The sequence below is a fragment of the Trachemys scripta genome, chromosome 1 (assembly GCF_013100865.1).
Source record: "Trachemys scripta elegans isolate TJP31775 chromosome 1, CAS_Tse_1.0, whole genome shotgun sequence".
Classification (NCBI taxonomy): Eukaryota; Metazoa; Chordata; order Testudines; family Emydidae; genus Trachemys; species Trachemys scripta.
In genome coordinates this window covers 125,462,054-125,477,402 of record NC_048298.1, presented here as the reverse complement: position 1 = coordinate 125,477,402, position 15,349 = coordinate 125,462,054, and the positions used below count along the sequence as shown (strand labels likewise).

General features: G+C 48.4%; 1 protein-coding gene across 1 annotated transcript in view; it reads left to right on the top strand.

The window, feature by feature from the left end:
- Positions 1-4,189, top strand: part of GPR19 (G protein-coupled receptor 19) — a 31,629-nt gene extending 27,440 nt beyond the window's left edge. The window contains exon 2 of the mRNA XM_034784463.1: positions 2,781-4,189. Coding sequence (XP_034640354.1) covers positions 2,803-4,050 — 1,248 coding nt within the window. The 5' untranslated portion in view covers positions 2,781-2,802 and the 3' untranslated portion in view covers positions 4,051-4,189. The remainder of the gene's footprint in view (positions 1-2,780) is intronic.
- Positions 4,190-15,349: the final 11,160 nt, after the last annotated feature.

The window sequence follows — 15,349 nt, the reverse complement described above, 5'->3', positions numbered from 1 at the left end:
GAGCCAAGACAGCTACAGGATCAACACTGTGATCAACAAAGCCTGAGATAGGCACCTAGGCTCCCCTATACAATGACTAGGGGAGAGACAGGCACCTCCGAATGCGATCCACAAAAGCCAACATGCTAGGAGCTGCCTAACCCAGCTAACAGAAGATACTGATGAGAGGGTGCTGTCCTCAGCCCCACCTCTCTCACAATGTTGGGCACATAACTTCAGGAACTTATCTCTGCTAAAACAACAAGGAGTCTGGTGGCACCTTAAAGACTAACAGAGTTATTTGGGCATGCATCCGAAGAAGTGAGGTTTTTATCCATGAAAGCTTATGCCCAAATAAATCTGTTAGTCTTTAAGGTGCCACCAGACTCCTTGTTGTTTTTGTAGATACAGACTAACACAGCTACCCCCAATACTTATCTCTGCCAGCGATCCATAGCCAGGAACATCTCTCCTGGAATCAGGCACAGCGGCGGCTCCAGGCACCAGCACTCCAAGCGCATGCCTGGGGCGGCAAGCCATGGGGGGCGGCCTGCCGGTCCCTGCGAGGGCGGCAGTCAGGCAGCCTTCGGGGGCTTGCCTGCGGGAGGTCCGCTGGTCCCACGGATTCGGCGGCAATTCAGCGGCAGGTACACCGAAGCCACGGGACCGGCGGACCTCCCGCAGGCATGCCGCCAAATCCACGGTACCGGGGACCTCCCTCAGGCATGTCGCCGAAGGCTGCCTGCCTACCATGCCTGGGGCGGCAAAAAAGCTAGAGCCACCCCTGGTCAGGCAGCTGAGGCACCTAAGTCCATTTTTGTGAGAATGAGTCAGGCACCTGCCTCACTCTACACAAAACAACCAGAAGAGGAAGTGCAGGTGCCAACCTTATAAGATTTAGTCTAGTGATCAGAACACTTCCCTGGCAGACCCCGGTTCAATTCCTCCCTCTACCAGAGTGGGAGAAAAGAACCTGCTACCTCTCAAGCAAGTGCAACCATTGAGCAATGAGACAGTCTGATGTGTGGCTCCCTCAGTCTTTCCGGCTGAAGCTGTTCCACTGTTGATAAATTATCAAAGAATGATCAGGCCAGAGAGAGAGAGCAATAGGACAACATTGACTCTGTAGTCTGATGCTTAAGGAACCCACAGGGGAGGTGGGAGACCCAGGGTCCAATGACTTTTTAGGGATTTATACACACTGGAACAGCATCAACAGGAGAGACTGACGGAGCCCCACACCAGACTGTCTCATAATTCAGTGGTTAGCACACACCCCTGAGAGGTGGGAGACCCCTGTTCAAATTCTTTCTCCCCCTCAGGTAGAGAGGGGAATTGAACCTGGGTCACCCACAGCCCAGATGAGTGCTGTAACCACTGGGTTACAAGGTGGGCAGCAGCAGCACCTTCTCCTCTGGTGACCAGATTTTTGAATGGAACCAGATCTGGTAGGCAGCCTCTGAGTATGAGAAAGGCAGGTGAACACTGATCTTCCCCTGTTTTGTGGCTCACTCTGGGGCTTAGGTGGGAGAGAGGCATGCGGACACCTAGGGTGTGCCCGGAAGTAGAAACTTAGGCACTTCTGGAGCTTTTCCCTTAAAAACTTAGGTGCTGAGTGAGTTTAGGGTTACATGGGAATTCTGTGGATAGCAGTAGAGCCAACCCTGGGATTTAGGGATCTAATCCCCAATATGCTCCACATCACAACACACATATCTAACTCTCTCACTCACTCCTCTCAATCGCCCAGCTACACACCCCACCACACACACCCTTTCTCCACCACTCCCTCCTCTCAGTCACCCACCACCACTCTTCACTCACATTACTTTGCTGATTGCTCTCCCTGATAGTGGGGAAAGGATCGTCTCTTCTTCTCCCACAGGTGGAAGGGGAGCAGGAGCTGTGGGAATCGTCTCCCTTGATCCCTTCCAGGATGCAAGAGCTTCTTCTCCTCATCCTGGAAGAGTGCAAGGAGGCTTGTTCAGCCCCATCTTCCTTCCTGCCCATCACAAAGGGCCTGGATATTCAATTTCACATCTAGCTGTATGCCTCTGTTCCCCAGAGCCTGCAAGTCCTTGACTGCCTGAAACATGCCAGGGGAGAGAAAGGATTCAGCCATCTCTTACTGCTACTTGATTTTAAAAAAACTTGTTCAGATTAAGCGGGCTGGGCAGCAAACAGACTAGTGAAATAACACAAAGTGAGTCCATGGGCAGCTTCTGAGCAGGTAACTAATTTAGAAGTAGTTAGCATTTTGTGCTTACCAATCGTGGTCTCGTCTGTGTTATCTCATCTCTGCAGCTTTCTGTGCACTTACGTCCAAATGTCACTAGAGAACATCCTGCTGATGTTAACAGCAAAGCTCCGACTGACTTTGATGGGAGCAGCATTTGGCCTTTGATCCATGAAAATTTGGGATATTGACATGAAAAATAAACAGCTCTCCTCTCCATATTTGAATATAAAAATCAGCTCCTGTTTATAATCTATTCCACAGATCCCTGATGACCTGGATAGATAGATATAGACACAAGCATTTCAGCATACCTGTGTGTGTATACACACACAATATATACATACTAACACACACACACACACACACCTATATATATATATATATATCCAGGTTGTCAGGGAACTGTGGACTAGATTATAAACAGGTGTTTCTTATATTCAAACATGGGTTGGCTATTTGTTTACTTTTCATAATAATATCCCAAAGCAAAATTTATTATTTGTTAATCATATATTTCTCTCCCCCTTTTAACAATAATGTTCCTGCTTCTGTCTCCATTCAGAGCTCAAGAGGAAAACGTGACTATGATGTTTGCCTATGGTATGGATATTAGCAAAGGTTCTTTTGTTATCCCAACAGTACTGCTACCACTCCAGAACGACAGCCTCTCTGAAACCTCTATGTCTCTGGCAAGCCATGAGATGAGAGATTTATCCAAGGAACACAGAGCAGAGAGGAACAGTACTGTCTTGCAGTATGAACTGAGACCAGGGGAAATAGTAGTAGCCAGCATGGTTTTTGGAGCATTATGGCTGTTCTCTGTCTTTGGAAATTCCCTCGTTTGCTTAGTGATCCACCGGAGTAGGAGGACTCAGTCTACCACCAACTACTTTGTGGTCTCCATGGCTTGTGCCGATCTCCTCATTAGCCTGATGAGTGCTCCGTTTGTGCTGCTCCAGTGTACGTCTGGCAGGTGGACACTTGGGAGCGTTATGTGCAAGCTAGTGAGATATTTTCAGTATCTCACCCCTGGTGTCCAGATCTATGTGCTGCTGTCTATCTGCGTAGATAGGTTCTACACAATTGTCTACCCTTTGAGTTTCAAAGTGTCCAGAGAAAAAGCCAAGAAAATGATTGCAGCATCTTGGATCTTTGATGCTGCTTTTGTGTCCCCAGCTTTCTTTTTCTATGGCTCCAGTTGGGACAACCATTGCAACTTTTTTCTCCCCTATTCTTGGGATGGAGCTGTCTACAGCATCATCCATCTTTTGGTGAGTTTTTTGATTCCATCCATTTTCATCATCCTATTTTACCAAAAGGTCATCAAGTACATTTGGAGGATAGGAACCGATGGCAGAACAGTCAGGCGGACCATGAATATAGTCCCAAGGACAAAAGTGAAAACCATCAAGATGTTCCTGATGTTAAATTTAGTATTTCTGCTATCATGGCTCCCTTTTTACGTGGTGCAGCTGTGGCACCCACAGGAGACAGACTACAGAAAGAGTTCTTTGGTTTTCATGGCTATCACTTGGATATCCTTTAGTTCGTCAGCTTCTAAGCCCACCCTGTACTCAGTGTATAATGCAAACTTCAGGAAAGGGATGAAAGAAACATTTTGCATGTCCTCCATGAAATGCTACCGAAGCAATGCATACACCATCACCACCAGTTCAAGGATAGCCAAAAAAAATTATGTTGGAATCTCAGAAATCCCCGCACCAACCAAACCTGTAACCAAAGACTCAATCTATGATTCATTTGACAGAGAAGCAAAGGAAAAAAAGCTTGCTTGGCCTATTAATTCGAACCCACCAAATACATTTGTCTAATTGAGTTGAATAATTATTATGCACCACTAGATCAAAGAGCTTGATCTCTTTTTTGAACAGACATATATTTAAATATTTTTGCATACAATTTAAAGGGAGACAAAATATGCTTTATTTTATTAAATGCATTGATTTTCTTGTATACGGTATTTTTTTTAATTTTAGTTACATTCTGCTTTTTGGAACAATTATCCTACAACCATGAACAGTCTTTTCAAAAATCTCATACTATCTACATGTAAATAAAATAAAAACTGCTTTTTACTACTGCATGTTGACCACTCTGTATAAACGTGTAAAGCCACTCAAGTCCATATAGACTATTTTTTGGTTACTATTCTAATGAGATGTTGTTGGAGTGTGTTTTTTCTCTTTGTGAAAACCTTGTGGGTGAGATCTTCCGAAGTGTTCAGCTTAGCTTAACTTTGCTCCCATGGAAGTTAATGATACAACTCACACTGACTTCAAGAGTAGAGTTAGCCCAGTGCTAAATGCTTTTGAATATCCTCCTGCCTGTATCTAAAAGGCTCCTGTTGCTTTTCATGCCTAAGAAAATCTCTCTTTTGTCTTGGATGCATTGGCTTCTTAATATTTCTATGAGACATTTCCCCCCATCGCACACCCACACGTTGGTCTATGAAAGAAAGGCAAACCAAGGTCTGCATCCTTCAAACACTTACACGGGTGAGTGACTTTGCACATGTGACTAGTCTCACTGAGTTCAATGGAACTGCTCACATGTGTAAAGTTACTTGTGGATCTGGGCTCAAGCACCATGTGGTCCAGAGGAACTACCATTTGGATCAAGGTTTTGAATAAGTAAAACCAAAACTAAAATCAGAAATTCACTGCACATTAGTGCAATAAATTTGGGGGAGGGGGCGGGGCCAGAGTGTGGGTTTTTACTACATCTTTGTGCATCACCTTATACAATGGGGTTCAATCCCTAACTGGAGTATCTAGGTCCTACCGTAATACAAATTACTATTAGAGAGATTAAATTGCCAGACCCAAGCATCCCTGGTGTTCACTGGAGGTGTTTTAAAACCAAATTCCATCACTCAAATATGTTTTATAAGTGTGTGTTATCTTAAAAGCTTTGTACACACACTGAGTGGGAAAGGAATTGTTCTGATGCCTTAGAAACGCTTTCCCTCTCTCTGTCAAGTCTTGAGTCCCTACTACCAAAGAAAGAGGAAGAGGGATGAATAACAGATCAGGGTCAATGACACTTCTAGGATCAGAGGATGTCACTAGAGAATGATGCAACGTGCTTCTGTCCATCCTGTTACACACACATACATACACACACACATGCTTTCTGAATAGTTTTCCCAGGACCATGAAGCCCAGGACTGAACTTGACTCCCCTAACATTTTAGTGCACATTTTAAATGCATATCTATGACTCACAGTGATGAAAAACAGGCAAGCATGGTCTGCATTCTTCATCATATATAAGCGTATCAGCTTCCATAGCCCTATTATAATACACACGTCTACAGCACCTTTCATCCGAGGATGCAAAAATGTTTTGCACAAGAGGCTTACAAATATTATCCTCCTTTTACAAGTAGGGGAAGCTAAGGCACAGAATACATTTGAAGTTACTCACAGCGAGTAATTGGCAAAACTGGAAATAGAACCCATATTTCTTTGCTCCCCATTCCCTGCTCTAAACACCAGACTTGCTGGCTCCCTGGCAAATATGACATTGTCGAGATACTTGAGCTATATAGGTTGCATTGTCAGCCCTGTGTCCATTTCAGGAGTGTTATAATGTCTGCAAAGGCATTCAGTGTAGCTTGTAGTACCTCAGGTACAACAAACGCATTGCATTTGCATTCTGATGGACCTGGAGACTGCAGTTCTGGAAACCTTTACTCTGATGTGATTTGAAGGATGTTAACATGGACTGCTATATTTGTTATCAATCCTTACTGCACCCGCCAACGTATAACAGATTTAAACTGTATTCCCCTCCTGCTCAGGACCACAGCCACTTGCTGATGAACAGGGAGGAAGGGCCATGGCAAGGCTTCCCATCCACTTCCAAGGATATAGTGCTTCCAGCAGCATAAGCACTCCACCACCTTGCACTCAGGGAGTAATGGCTACCAAATGGTGGCTGCTTCCTGGGTGAGAGGACCGAGAAGGGACTCCCACACCCACTCCCCATGCCAGTGCACCCACACAGGGATAGACTCACTATGGAGAACGTGTAATAACATGTACCTAATAGACATCTGGGAAGAGACAAATTAGCATGTAGACTTTTTCACTGTCAATAAACATGGCTTCGGCTCATATCTCTGTACAAGCACAAAACAGAAGACTTTCAGATTTGTGTGACAGGGTGTATTAGCCCCGCACTGGTGCAGCAGGGGTAACCCTTCTTTCTTGGCTGAGGAGGCCACGCCCCCTCTGTTCTGCTGGGCATGCTCCAGCTGGAGACAGGATATAAAAGGCAGCAGAGCAGCTCAGTCTGGACTGACTGCTGGTGAGGAAGGAGGTGCGCTGCTGACTCCTTGGGGAGGAACGCTTGCACTCCAGGACGCAGAGGCCAGCCAGATAGAGATGTACCCCAACACACAGCCTCGGGACACTGCAGAGAGGGGTGAGACCGTGGAGACTTAGAGACGGACAAACTGCAGAGAATCAGGTAGGAAGTGACCCAGGGAAACTTTGTGAGGAAGCAGTTGTAGAACTGGAGACAGGCTCAGTGCATTTCAGTAGGATCCCTGTCGAGCTGGTGGTGGGCAACCCCACCACCGATAGGACCCTGGGTTGGGACCCGGTGGAGAGGGCGGGTCTGGGTCCCCCTATCCTGGCCACTGCACACCCCGGGGGGGTGGCCCAGCTCACCTACACTATTGACTCTGGCCGCTGGGCCACACTGCTCTGAGAACAAAGGCCATATTGCTGACTCTGGCCACTAGGCGGTACCGCCCTGATAGCAAAGGAAGGGCTACTGACTCTGGCCACTAGGCCACATTGTCCTGCACCCAATGGCCGGGCTACTGACTAAGGCCACAGGGCCCGGCAGCCCCGAGACCAGGGGAAGCCCTACAGACTAAACCACAGGGCTGTAACACACCTCTCCCCCTCCCCCAAAGGGCGACGGGGTATATCAGCTCCACAATAACAAGTGGAGAATGCAGGCAATGATTGGGGCCTGCTAAAAGTCCCAAACCAGACAGATGGAGGCCAAGAAGGTTCTGAAATGGTTACTAGAGGACCAGCATTAACAGCAGACACAGCTGCTCCAGCAGCTCATCTCCTGGCAACCGCTCCAGATGGAGCAGCAGCAGCACCAGCTCATGCGAGAGTTGGTCACCCAATCACAGGCGCAGCAGGAACGTCTAGTCCAACAGATGGCATCACTGTTGCACCCCCTTCCCACTCCGCCACCTGAATCCACCCGGCAGGAGCAGAGACAGGGGACAGTATGACAGGGATTCTGGTACACCTGACAAAGATGGGACCCAGTGACGACCCAGGGGGGTTCCTCATGAACTTCGAGCAGGTCGCCACTGCTGCCTGGTGGCCACCTGAGTCAGGGCCGGTTCCAGGGTTTTTGCCGCCCCAAGTGGCATGAAAAAAAAAAAAGCCGTGATCGCAATCGGCGGCAGCTTCACTGCACCGCTTTCTTCTTCAGCAGCAGGTCCTTCCCTCTCAGAGGGACTGAGGGACCTGCCGCCGAATTGCCACCAAAGAACCCGATGTGCCGCCCCTTCCCCTTGGCCGCTCCAAGCACCTGCTTGCTGGGCTGGTGCCTGGAGCCGGCCCTGACTCGAGCACTGGGCCATGCTTCTGGCCCCTTACGTAATTGCCCAGCACAGACCACATACAGGAACCTCGACTCTCAGGAGGCACTAGAATACTCTAAGGTCAAGGCAGCTATCCTGGACCAAACAGGTGTCAACCCCAAAACATACTGCCAGTGACTCCGCTGTGAACGGTATCTGCCAGAGGCCAGATCCAGCGCTGTGGCACAGCGAGTCCGGGGTTACTGTTGGCAGTGGCTTAAACCGGAACACCGGACTGGAGTCCAAGTGGCTGAAGCCGTGGCCCTGGAACAGTTCACCCAGATCCTGTCTGCTGGGGGGGGAAGAGTGGGTGCAACAGCATCGCCCGGCAACCCTTGCCGAAGTGGTCTCCTTGACAGAGGACTAGATGGCCGCTGAGGGATTGGAGTGATCCAGCCATAAACCGGGGAACCCAGGAGAGTGAGACCAACCAGCAGGCTGGGGGCCCTGCAAGACCGAAGGGGGGAGTCCCCGCCTCTTATCCAGTATGCCGGCACCCACAATGGCGCTCACTACAAGGGATCAAATAATGACCGTGTTACGAGTGTGTACAAGAGGGGCACTTCAGGAGAGAATGACCCTACATGGACTATAACTATGGGCAGGTATGGGTGCCTGGTATACAGGTCACCATGCCCAGAAGAGGGAACTGGGTAAAATTTTGATTCCCGTTCATGTAAACAGGATATCAACAATGGCCCTAGTTCACTCAGGATATAGTCAAACACTCATCCGGGCCGGCCTAGTTGAGATCACAGGTCCGGCTGGAGCACCCATACATCTGCAGTGCATCCATGGAGACATGAGACTGTACCCAACCACCTGGGTACGACTTGAGGCTGCCCATCAGGAAGGACGATGCTTAGTTGGGATGGCCCTAAAGCTAGCCTACTTGGTGATCCTGGGGCGTGATTGGCAGGGCTTCACTGACCTCCTTCAGGAGTGGAGTGCACACTCCTCGGGAGTTAGGGGACACTCCTCACAAAGAGGGAGTTGCTAGGCCATCCAAGGCTGGATGACCCCAAAGTCGGACCCTTGGGGAACCCCGGGACACCAGAGGCAGGCCACAACCTGACTGAAGCCCTGACAAGGGAAGGGCTAGGCTGGCAGGACATTGACAGGGACTTCCTAGAAGAACAAAGGGAAGACCCAGCCCTCAGCCAGGCCTGGGAACAGGCAGCGGGCCCTACCCAGAAGGAGGACCAACCTCAGCACTTTCCCCAAGGACCCTGGTTTGAGATCCACAACGATCTTCTCTAATGGCTGGTCCAGGACCCGCAGATGAAGGAAGACCTGTACCAACTGCTGGTCCCACTGCGGTTCTGGCGAAGCTTGCTCCACCTGGCCCACTCAGTATCCTGGGCCGGGCACCTGGGGAGGGATAAAATGCTGCAGAGGGTGGCCCAAAGAATTTTTTGGCCCGGTATTCACCAAGAAATGCAGGACTACTGTGCCTCTTGCCCCACGTGCCAAAAAGCTAGCCAGAAGGGGGTACCGAGGGCCCCCCTTGTGCCCTTACCCCTGGGCAGGATCTTCTTCAAGCATATTGGCCTGGATCTGGTAGGCCCCCTGGAGAAGAGCAGCATGGGCCACAGGTATATTCTCATCATAGTCGGCTACACGACAAGGTACCCTGAGGCTGTCCCTTTGCGAACCGCCACTGCCCCCGCTATCGCTAACGAACTCCTGCAGATCTTCGCCAGAGCTGGACTACCACACAAGATACTGACAGACCAGGGAACTAATGTAACATTGAGGTTGATGGTTGAGCTGTGCCCCCTGCTAACTATACATGCCCTCAAAACCTTGGTTTACCACCCCCAGATTGAAGGGTTAATGGAGCGGTTCAACAGGACCCTGAAGTCAATGATGCAGGACGATCCCCGGGACTGGGATAAGTTGCTGCCCGCACTACTCTTTGCCATACGAGAGGTCCTACAGGCATCCACTGTTTTTTCCCTATTCAAACTCCTCTATTAGAGGCAGCCTCGGGGAATCCTGGACTTCCTGAGGGAGACTTGGGAGGAACAGGAAACCCGGGTCAGAGGGTCTGTTCAGTACATACTGCGGTTTTGAGAACAGCTCCAGGAGCTGGGTACCTCAGCGCCGGACAACCTGTTGTGGGCCCAACGTGCCCAAGAGAACCAGTACAACAGTGGAACGAAGAGGACCTTCAAGCCCAGAGACCAGATCCTGTTGTCATTACCATCCTCGGAGTCCAAGCTGATGGCCAAGTGTCAGGGCCCCTTTGAGGTAACCAGATGGGTAGCGCCTGTTGACTATGAGATACAGCTACCAGGACACCAGAGAGATACGTGGGTCTACACATGAGCCTCCTCAAGGCCTGGAAGGAATGGGAAGACCTGATGATTGCCCAGTACCCTCCAGAACCTGAGTTGGGGCCGCTGGCTGACAAACACTCTGAGCCAGGGCCAGTGGCAATCAGCCAGGAGCTCGATTCCAAACAGCAGGATCAGGTCTGATGGCTAGTATCAGCCTTCCCCATTGTCTTGTCAGCCCGGCCAGGGAGAACGAATGTGATGAGCCATCACATCTCCACCATCCCTGGCAAGAAAGTAAGAAATAACCAAGAAGATGTGGGGGGTTGTACAGAAGGAACCAGAAAGGATGCTAGCTCTGGGAGTGGTCGAGGAGTCCAGGAGTGAGTGGTGGAGCCCTATAGACCTCGTCCCCAAGCCCGATGGAGCAATCAGATTCTGCATAGACTTCAGGAACGTGAATGCCATCTCTCAGTTTGCTGCAAACCCCCGGGTGAAAAAACTGCTCGAGTGGCTGGCTGATGCGGAATTTATCTCTACATTAGACCTAACCAAGGGATATTGGCAGGGCAGATCCCTTTGACACCAGCCTCCAAAGAGAAGACGGCCTTTCCTACACCATTTGGCCTATATCAGTTCACCATGATACCTTTTGGGTTGCATGGGGCCGCAGCCACCTTCCAACGGCTCAGAAATCAAATACTGTGCCCCCATAATTCGTACATCACCATGTACATCAACGATATTGTCGTCTATAGTGCGGGCTGGAAGGAACATCTCCAACACCTCACCAGCGTGCTGTGAACCCTGGGAGATGTAGGCCTCACTGCAAACCTGGCCAAGTGTCACATGGGTCAGTGGGAGGTGACTTACCTGGGCTACACCGTGGGTAAGAGAAAGCTATGTCCCTTAATAGAAAAGGAGCAGGCCTTATGGGACTACCTCACCCCCACAACAAAGAGACATGTACGGCAATTCTTAGGCTGGCCGGATATTACCATCGTTTTGTACCCAATTTTGCCACGCTTGCCGCCCCACTGATGGACTTGACGAAAAACTTCCAACCATGGAAAATCCAGTGGTCAGAGGACTGTGAGGCCGTCTTCCAGGCCCTATGAGAGTGGTTGACTTGGGAGCCAGTGTTGTCTCAGCCTGACTTCACAAAACCCTTCATTCTCCAAATGGCTGCTTCGGAAGTAGGACTAGAAGTAGTGCTGTCTCAAGAACTAGAGGGGGAGGAGCACCCAATCCTGAACCTCAGCCGCAAGTTGTTCCCCCGCTACTCCACCATAGAACGAGAACTTAACCCCCTTGCTGTTAAGTGGGCAGTCGATGTCTTAAGGTATTACCTCTTAGGGAGCTTCTTTCTCTTGGTAACTGACCATGCACCTCTCCGATGGATCCATCGTATGAAGGAAACCAACAAACAAATCATGCAGTGGTACCTCTCCCTGCAACCTCATGCCTTCCGCATGCTGCACCAGCCAGGGAAGGCCCATGGAAAGGCAGACTTCTTCTTTGGGGCGGGAGGAGTAAAAGGGGAAGGAAGACAGCCCCCAAACATCATCTTAAGGGGGAGAGTGTGTGTGACGGGCTGTATCAGCCCCACACTGGTGCATCATGGGTTAACTCTTCTCTCTTGGCCGAGGAGGCCACACCCCCTCAGCTCTTCTGGGCATGCTCCCACTGGAGATAGGATATAAAAGGCAGAAAAGCAGCTCAGTTTAGGCTGACTGCCGGTGAGGAAGGAGGTGCGCTGCTGACTCCTTGGGGAGGAACGCCTGCACTCCAGGACACGAAGGCCAGACAGACAGAGATGGATCCTGATGCACAGGCTCAGGACACCAGAGAGAGGAGAGAGACCATGGAGACCTGGAGATTGCAAACTGCAGAGAATCAGGTAGGAAGTGACCCAAGGAAACTTTTGCAAAGAAGCGGTTGTAAAACCAGAGACAGGCTCAGCATGTTTCAGTAGGTTCCCTGCCGAGCTGATGGTGGGCAAACCTGCCACTGATAGGGCCCTGGGCTGGGACCCGATGGAGAGGGCAGGCCCGGGTCCCCCTATCCTGGCCACCACCCACCCCGGGGTGGTGGTCCAGCTCACCTGCACTATTGACTCTGACCACTAAGCTGCACTGCCCTGAGAGCAAGGGCCATATTGCTGACTCTGGCCGCCAGGTTGTGTTGCCCTGCATGCAAGGGCCAGGCTACTGTCTAAGGCCACAGAGCCACACAGACCCAAGACTGGGGGCAGCCCTACAGACTCAACCACAGGGCTGTAACATACCTCTCCCCCGCCCCCAAAGGGTGACGGGGTGTATCAGCCCCATGACAGTTTGTCACAAAGGAACCAACCACTAGTTTGAAACAAGAGAGGGAGTGATCACTGTCCCAGCCAAGGAAGAGTGAAAGCAGTGCTTATCCGAGCCAAGGAGAGGAGTGGGAGCTCCCCCGTGCTTTTAGCAAAAGAAGAGAGCTACGGTTTTCCCATTTCCCCTTTCCTCTAAACCCAGGTTCCAACGAATGGTCCGTCTAGTTTAGTATCTTGTCTACGGCAAGCAGGACACTTCAGAGGAAGTTGTAAACAGCTCATCTCTTAAAATAATGCACATACATATGCATTTCCTGGAGATGGCTACCCACAGAAACCACAGGAATTATGTCAATGCTTTTAGGAATCAAGCCAAGTCAATGCAGCAAAAATGTATGTGCAGCTTGGTCAAATCTCCATTGCCAGTTCCCAATTTGTAGTCTCAACCCCACGGTCCTTATTCAGCCAAAATGCCCACTGAAGAGTTGGATTAATACAACTCATACTATACATACACATGCACAAACATATATGTATGTATACATGCACATACAAACCAATGTCTCCTGCAGGAGCTCAATGTTCGATTCTGAAAGTATAAGACTGCTTATTCTTCTAATACCCATGCATACAACCATAATTTTAGACATTTATTTTTTCTGATTATACATAATTAACCACTTGGTGGCACTGTGGACACTGGGCAGATAAGTCCAGCTGTTAATAATGCTCGTCACATCTATGATGTAGGTTAAATGCCAGTTTCATAGCAACAAGGCAATAAGAGATGTTTAAAAATCATGAGTACTCAAAGACAGCTGCAGCAGCAAAGGATAACTTGATTAATCTCTCACTGTGGTCAAAATACAGAAAGATGTCTAAGTGCTGGGTGAAATTCCAAAACAATGCCCATAGCAGCCTGAAGATTATTTCAATTTCTAACCGACAAAGAACCAAATTGTAAATCCAGCATGCAAGTTCCTTAGTTGACAGCTCGGCCCAATCAAACTTTAAACTGACCTTAACAAAAGTATTGGGCAAATGCATCTCAGATCCATTCACTTTATATGGCAGGTTTCAGAGTAGCAGCCGTGTTAGTCTGTATCCGCAAAAAGAACAGGAGTACTTGTGGCACCTTAGAGACTAACAAATTTATTAGAGCATAACGTTCGTGGACGACAGCCCACTTCATCAGATGCAATGAAGTGAGCTGTAGCCCACAAAAGCTTATGCTCAAATAAATGTGTTAGTCTCTAAGGTGCCACAAGTACTCCTGTTCTTTTCACTTTATATGGCTTACCCCTGGGATAAATTTGTCCCATTATGTCTGGACTACAAGTACATTTCTTGCATACACTACAAGGGCTGGGAAATGGCATCTCATATGAACCAGATGACAAGACTTGGTTACAAAAATGTGGAGTATCATGAAGATTCTTATTGTAGATTAAAGGTTGAGTAGAGTATGAGAAGTATTTGTTTTTTCCTGATGTAGGTAGCAGCAGCATTATTGAGAACTTGACAGTATATATGTGTTGAATAATAATTTTTAGAAAACTTATAATGTTGCTTCAAGGTACTGTATTGACACCTTTGGAGAAGGAAGAGAACAATTCAGTCACTCACAGAACACGTAGACAGCAGCAATGCAAACTCTCCTCCCCCTCTTCCATCAGCATGCCTCAACCGTGAATTAAGGGAATTGTCTGGATTCGTAAAAGGGTAATTCTGTCCCCAGGCTCAATCCACCAGCAGAAGTTTCAGCCAGTGTCCTTTGTGATGCTGCTTGTTGCAATGTAGATGTTTGTCTGCTAGGTGCTGAAGAGAGATCACCAATTCTTTTCACACACTCCACTGATCAGCTACTAGACAGCAGTGACTTTCAGTCATTATTGATTTGGTCCACAATTGAACCGGTAAGAGAGTCAGGCCCTAAAGTCCCTTCTTGGAGGTTACTCAGGTAAAGCTCCATCAGACCTCACTGGAGGTTTTACCTATGAACTGTATACGACCTGCAGGAGGTCACCCTTACTTGCTAAGGATTTTGAAAGGGGCAGTGTTTTTCTATTATATACGTTCATCAGTAGTAACTCCACTGAAGTCAATGGACTTTTAGTGATGTAAAACCAGAGTACATGAAATCAGAATCAGGCCCTAAGATTTTAGGCAGATACTTGAGATTAAATCGTGGCCACGCTGAATTCAGTGGCAAAATTCCCATTGACCTCAATGGGAACAGCATTCCACCCTAGATGAAGACAACAAAACAGAACAAAAAACCAAAACACATTAGGGAATGTATAATTTAATAAATAATTACCTTTGGCAGCAGATACACTAAACCACAGGGGACCCATTACTTGGATTCCACGGAAATGATCATTCCCAGGCTTCCAAATTCTAGACTAAGGGCAGATGTTAGTCACATCAACTCCTCTGGAGTTTCTGGCCGTGTATCACACCAGATTTATGCCAGTGTGTTTCCAGAGAAATCAGTGCATCTGTAGCATGTAAAACTAGGATAATGGTGTAGAGAATCAGTCCCTTTATACTTCCATACCACAGATATAGGGGTCAAACAAGTGACGCTTCCTTCCAATTAATTTTTAACTCCAAGGTGTGGAAGATGGCGCCTGAGTTAAACCAAGTTAACTGGCAGGTTTCTCTCAAAGAGAATGTAGGTAGACATTTGTTTTCCTGTAGAAAAAGGGGAGAGGAGAAAAAGGAGAAGAATGACGCAGTGCGTTATTGCAGGTACTGCAACCTAAATGTAAACTCCTCACAGCAGGGACGATGGCATTTTTGTTTTGTACTACACTACACATTAATAATAATAATTCATATGCTATCAACATAGATATGTTATCCTGTAGCAATCATTGGTAAAACTGTTTGAAGCA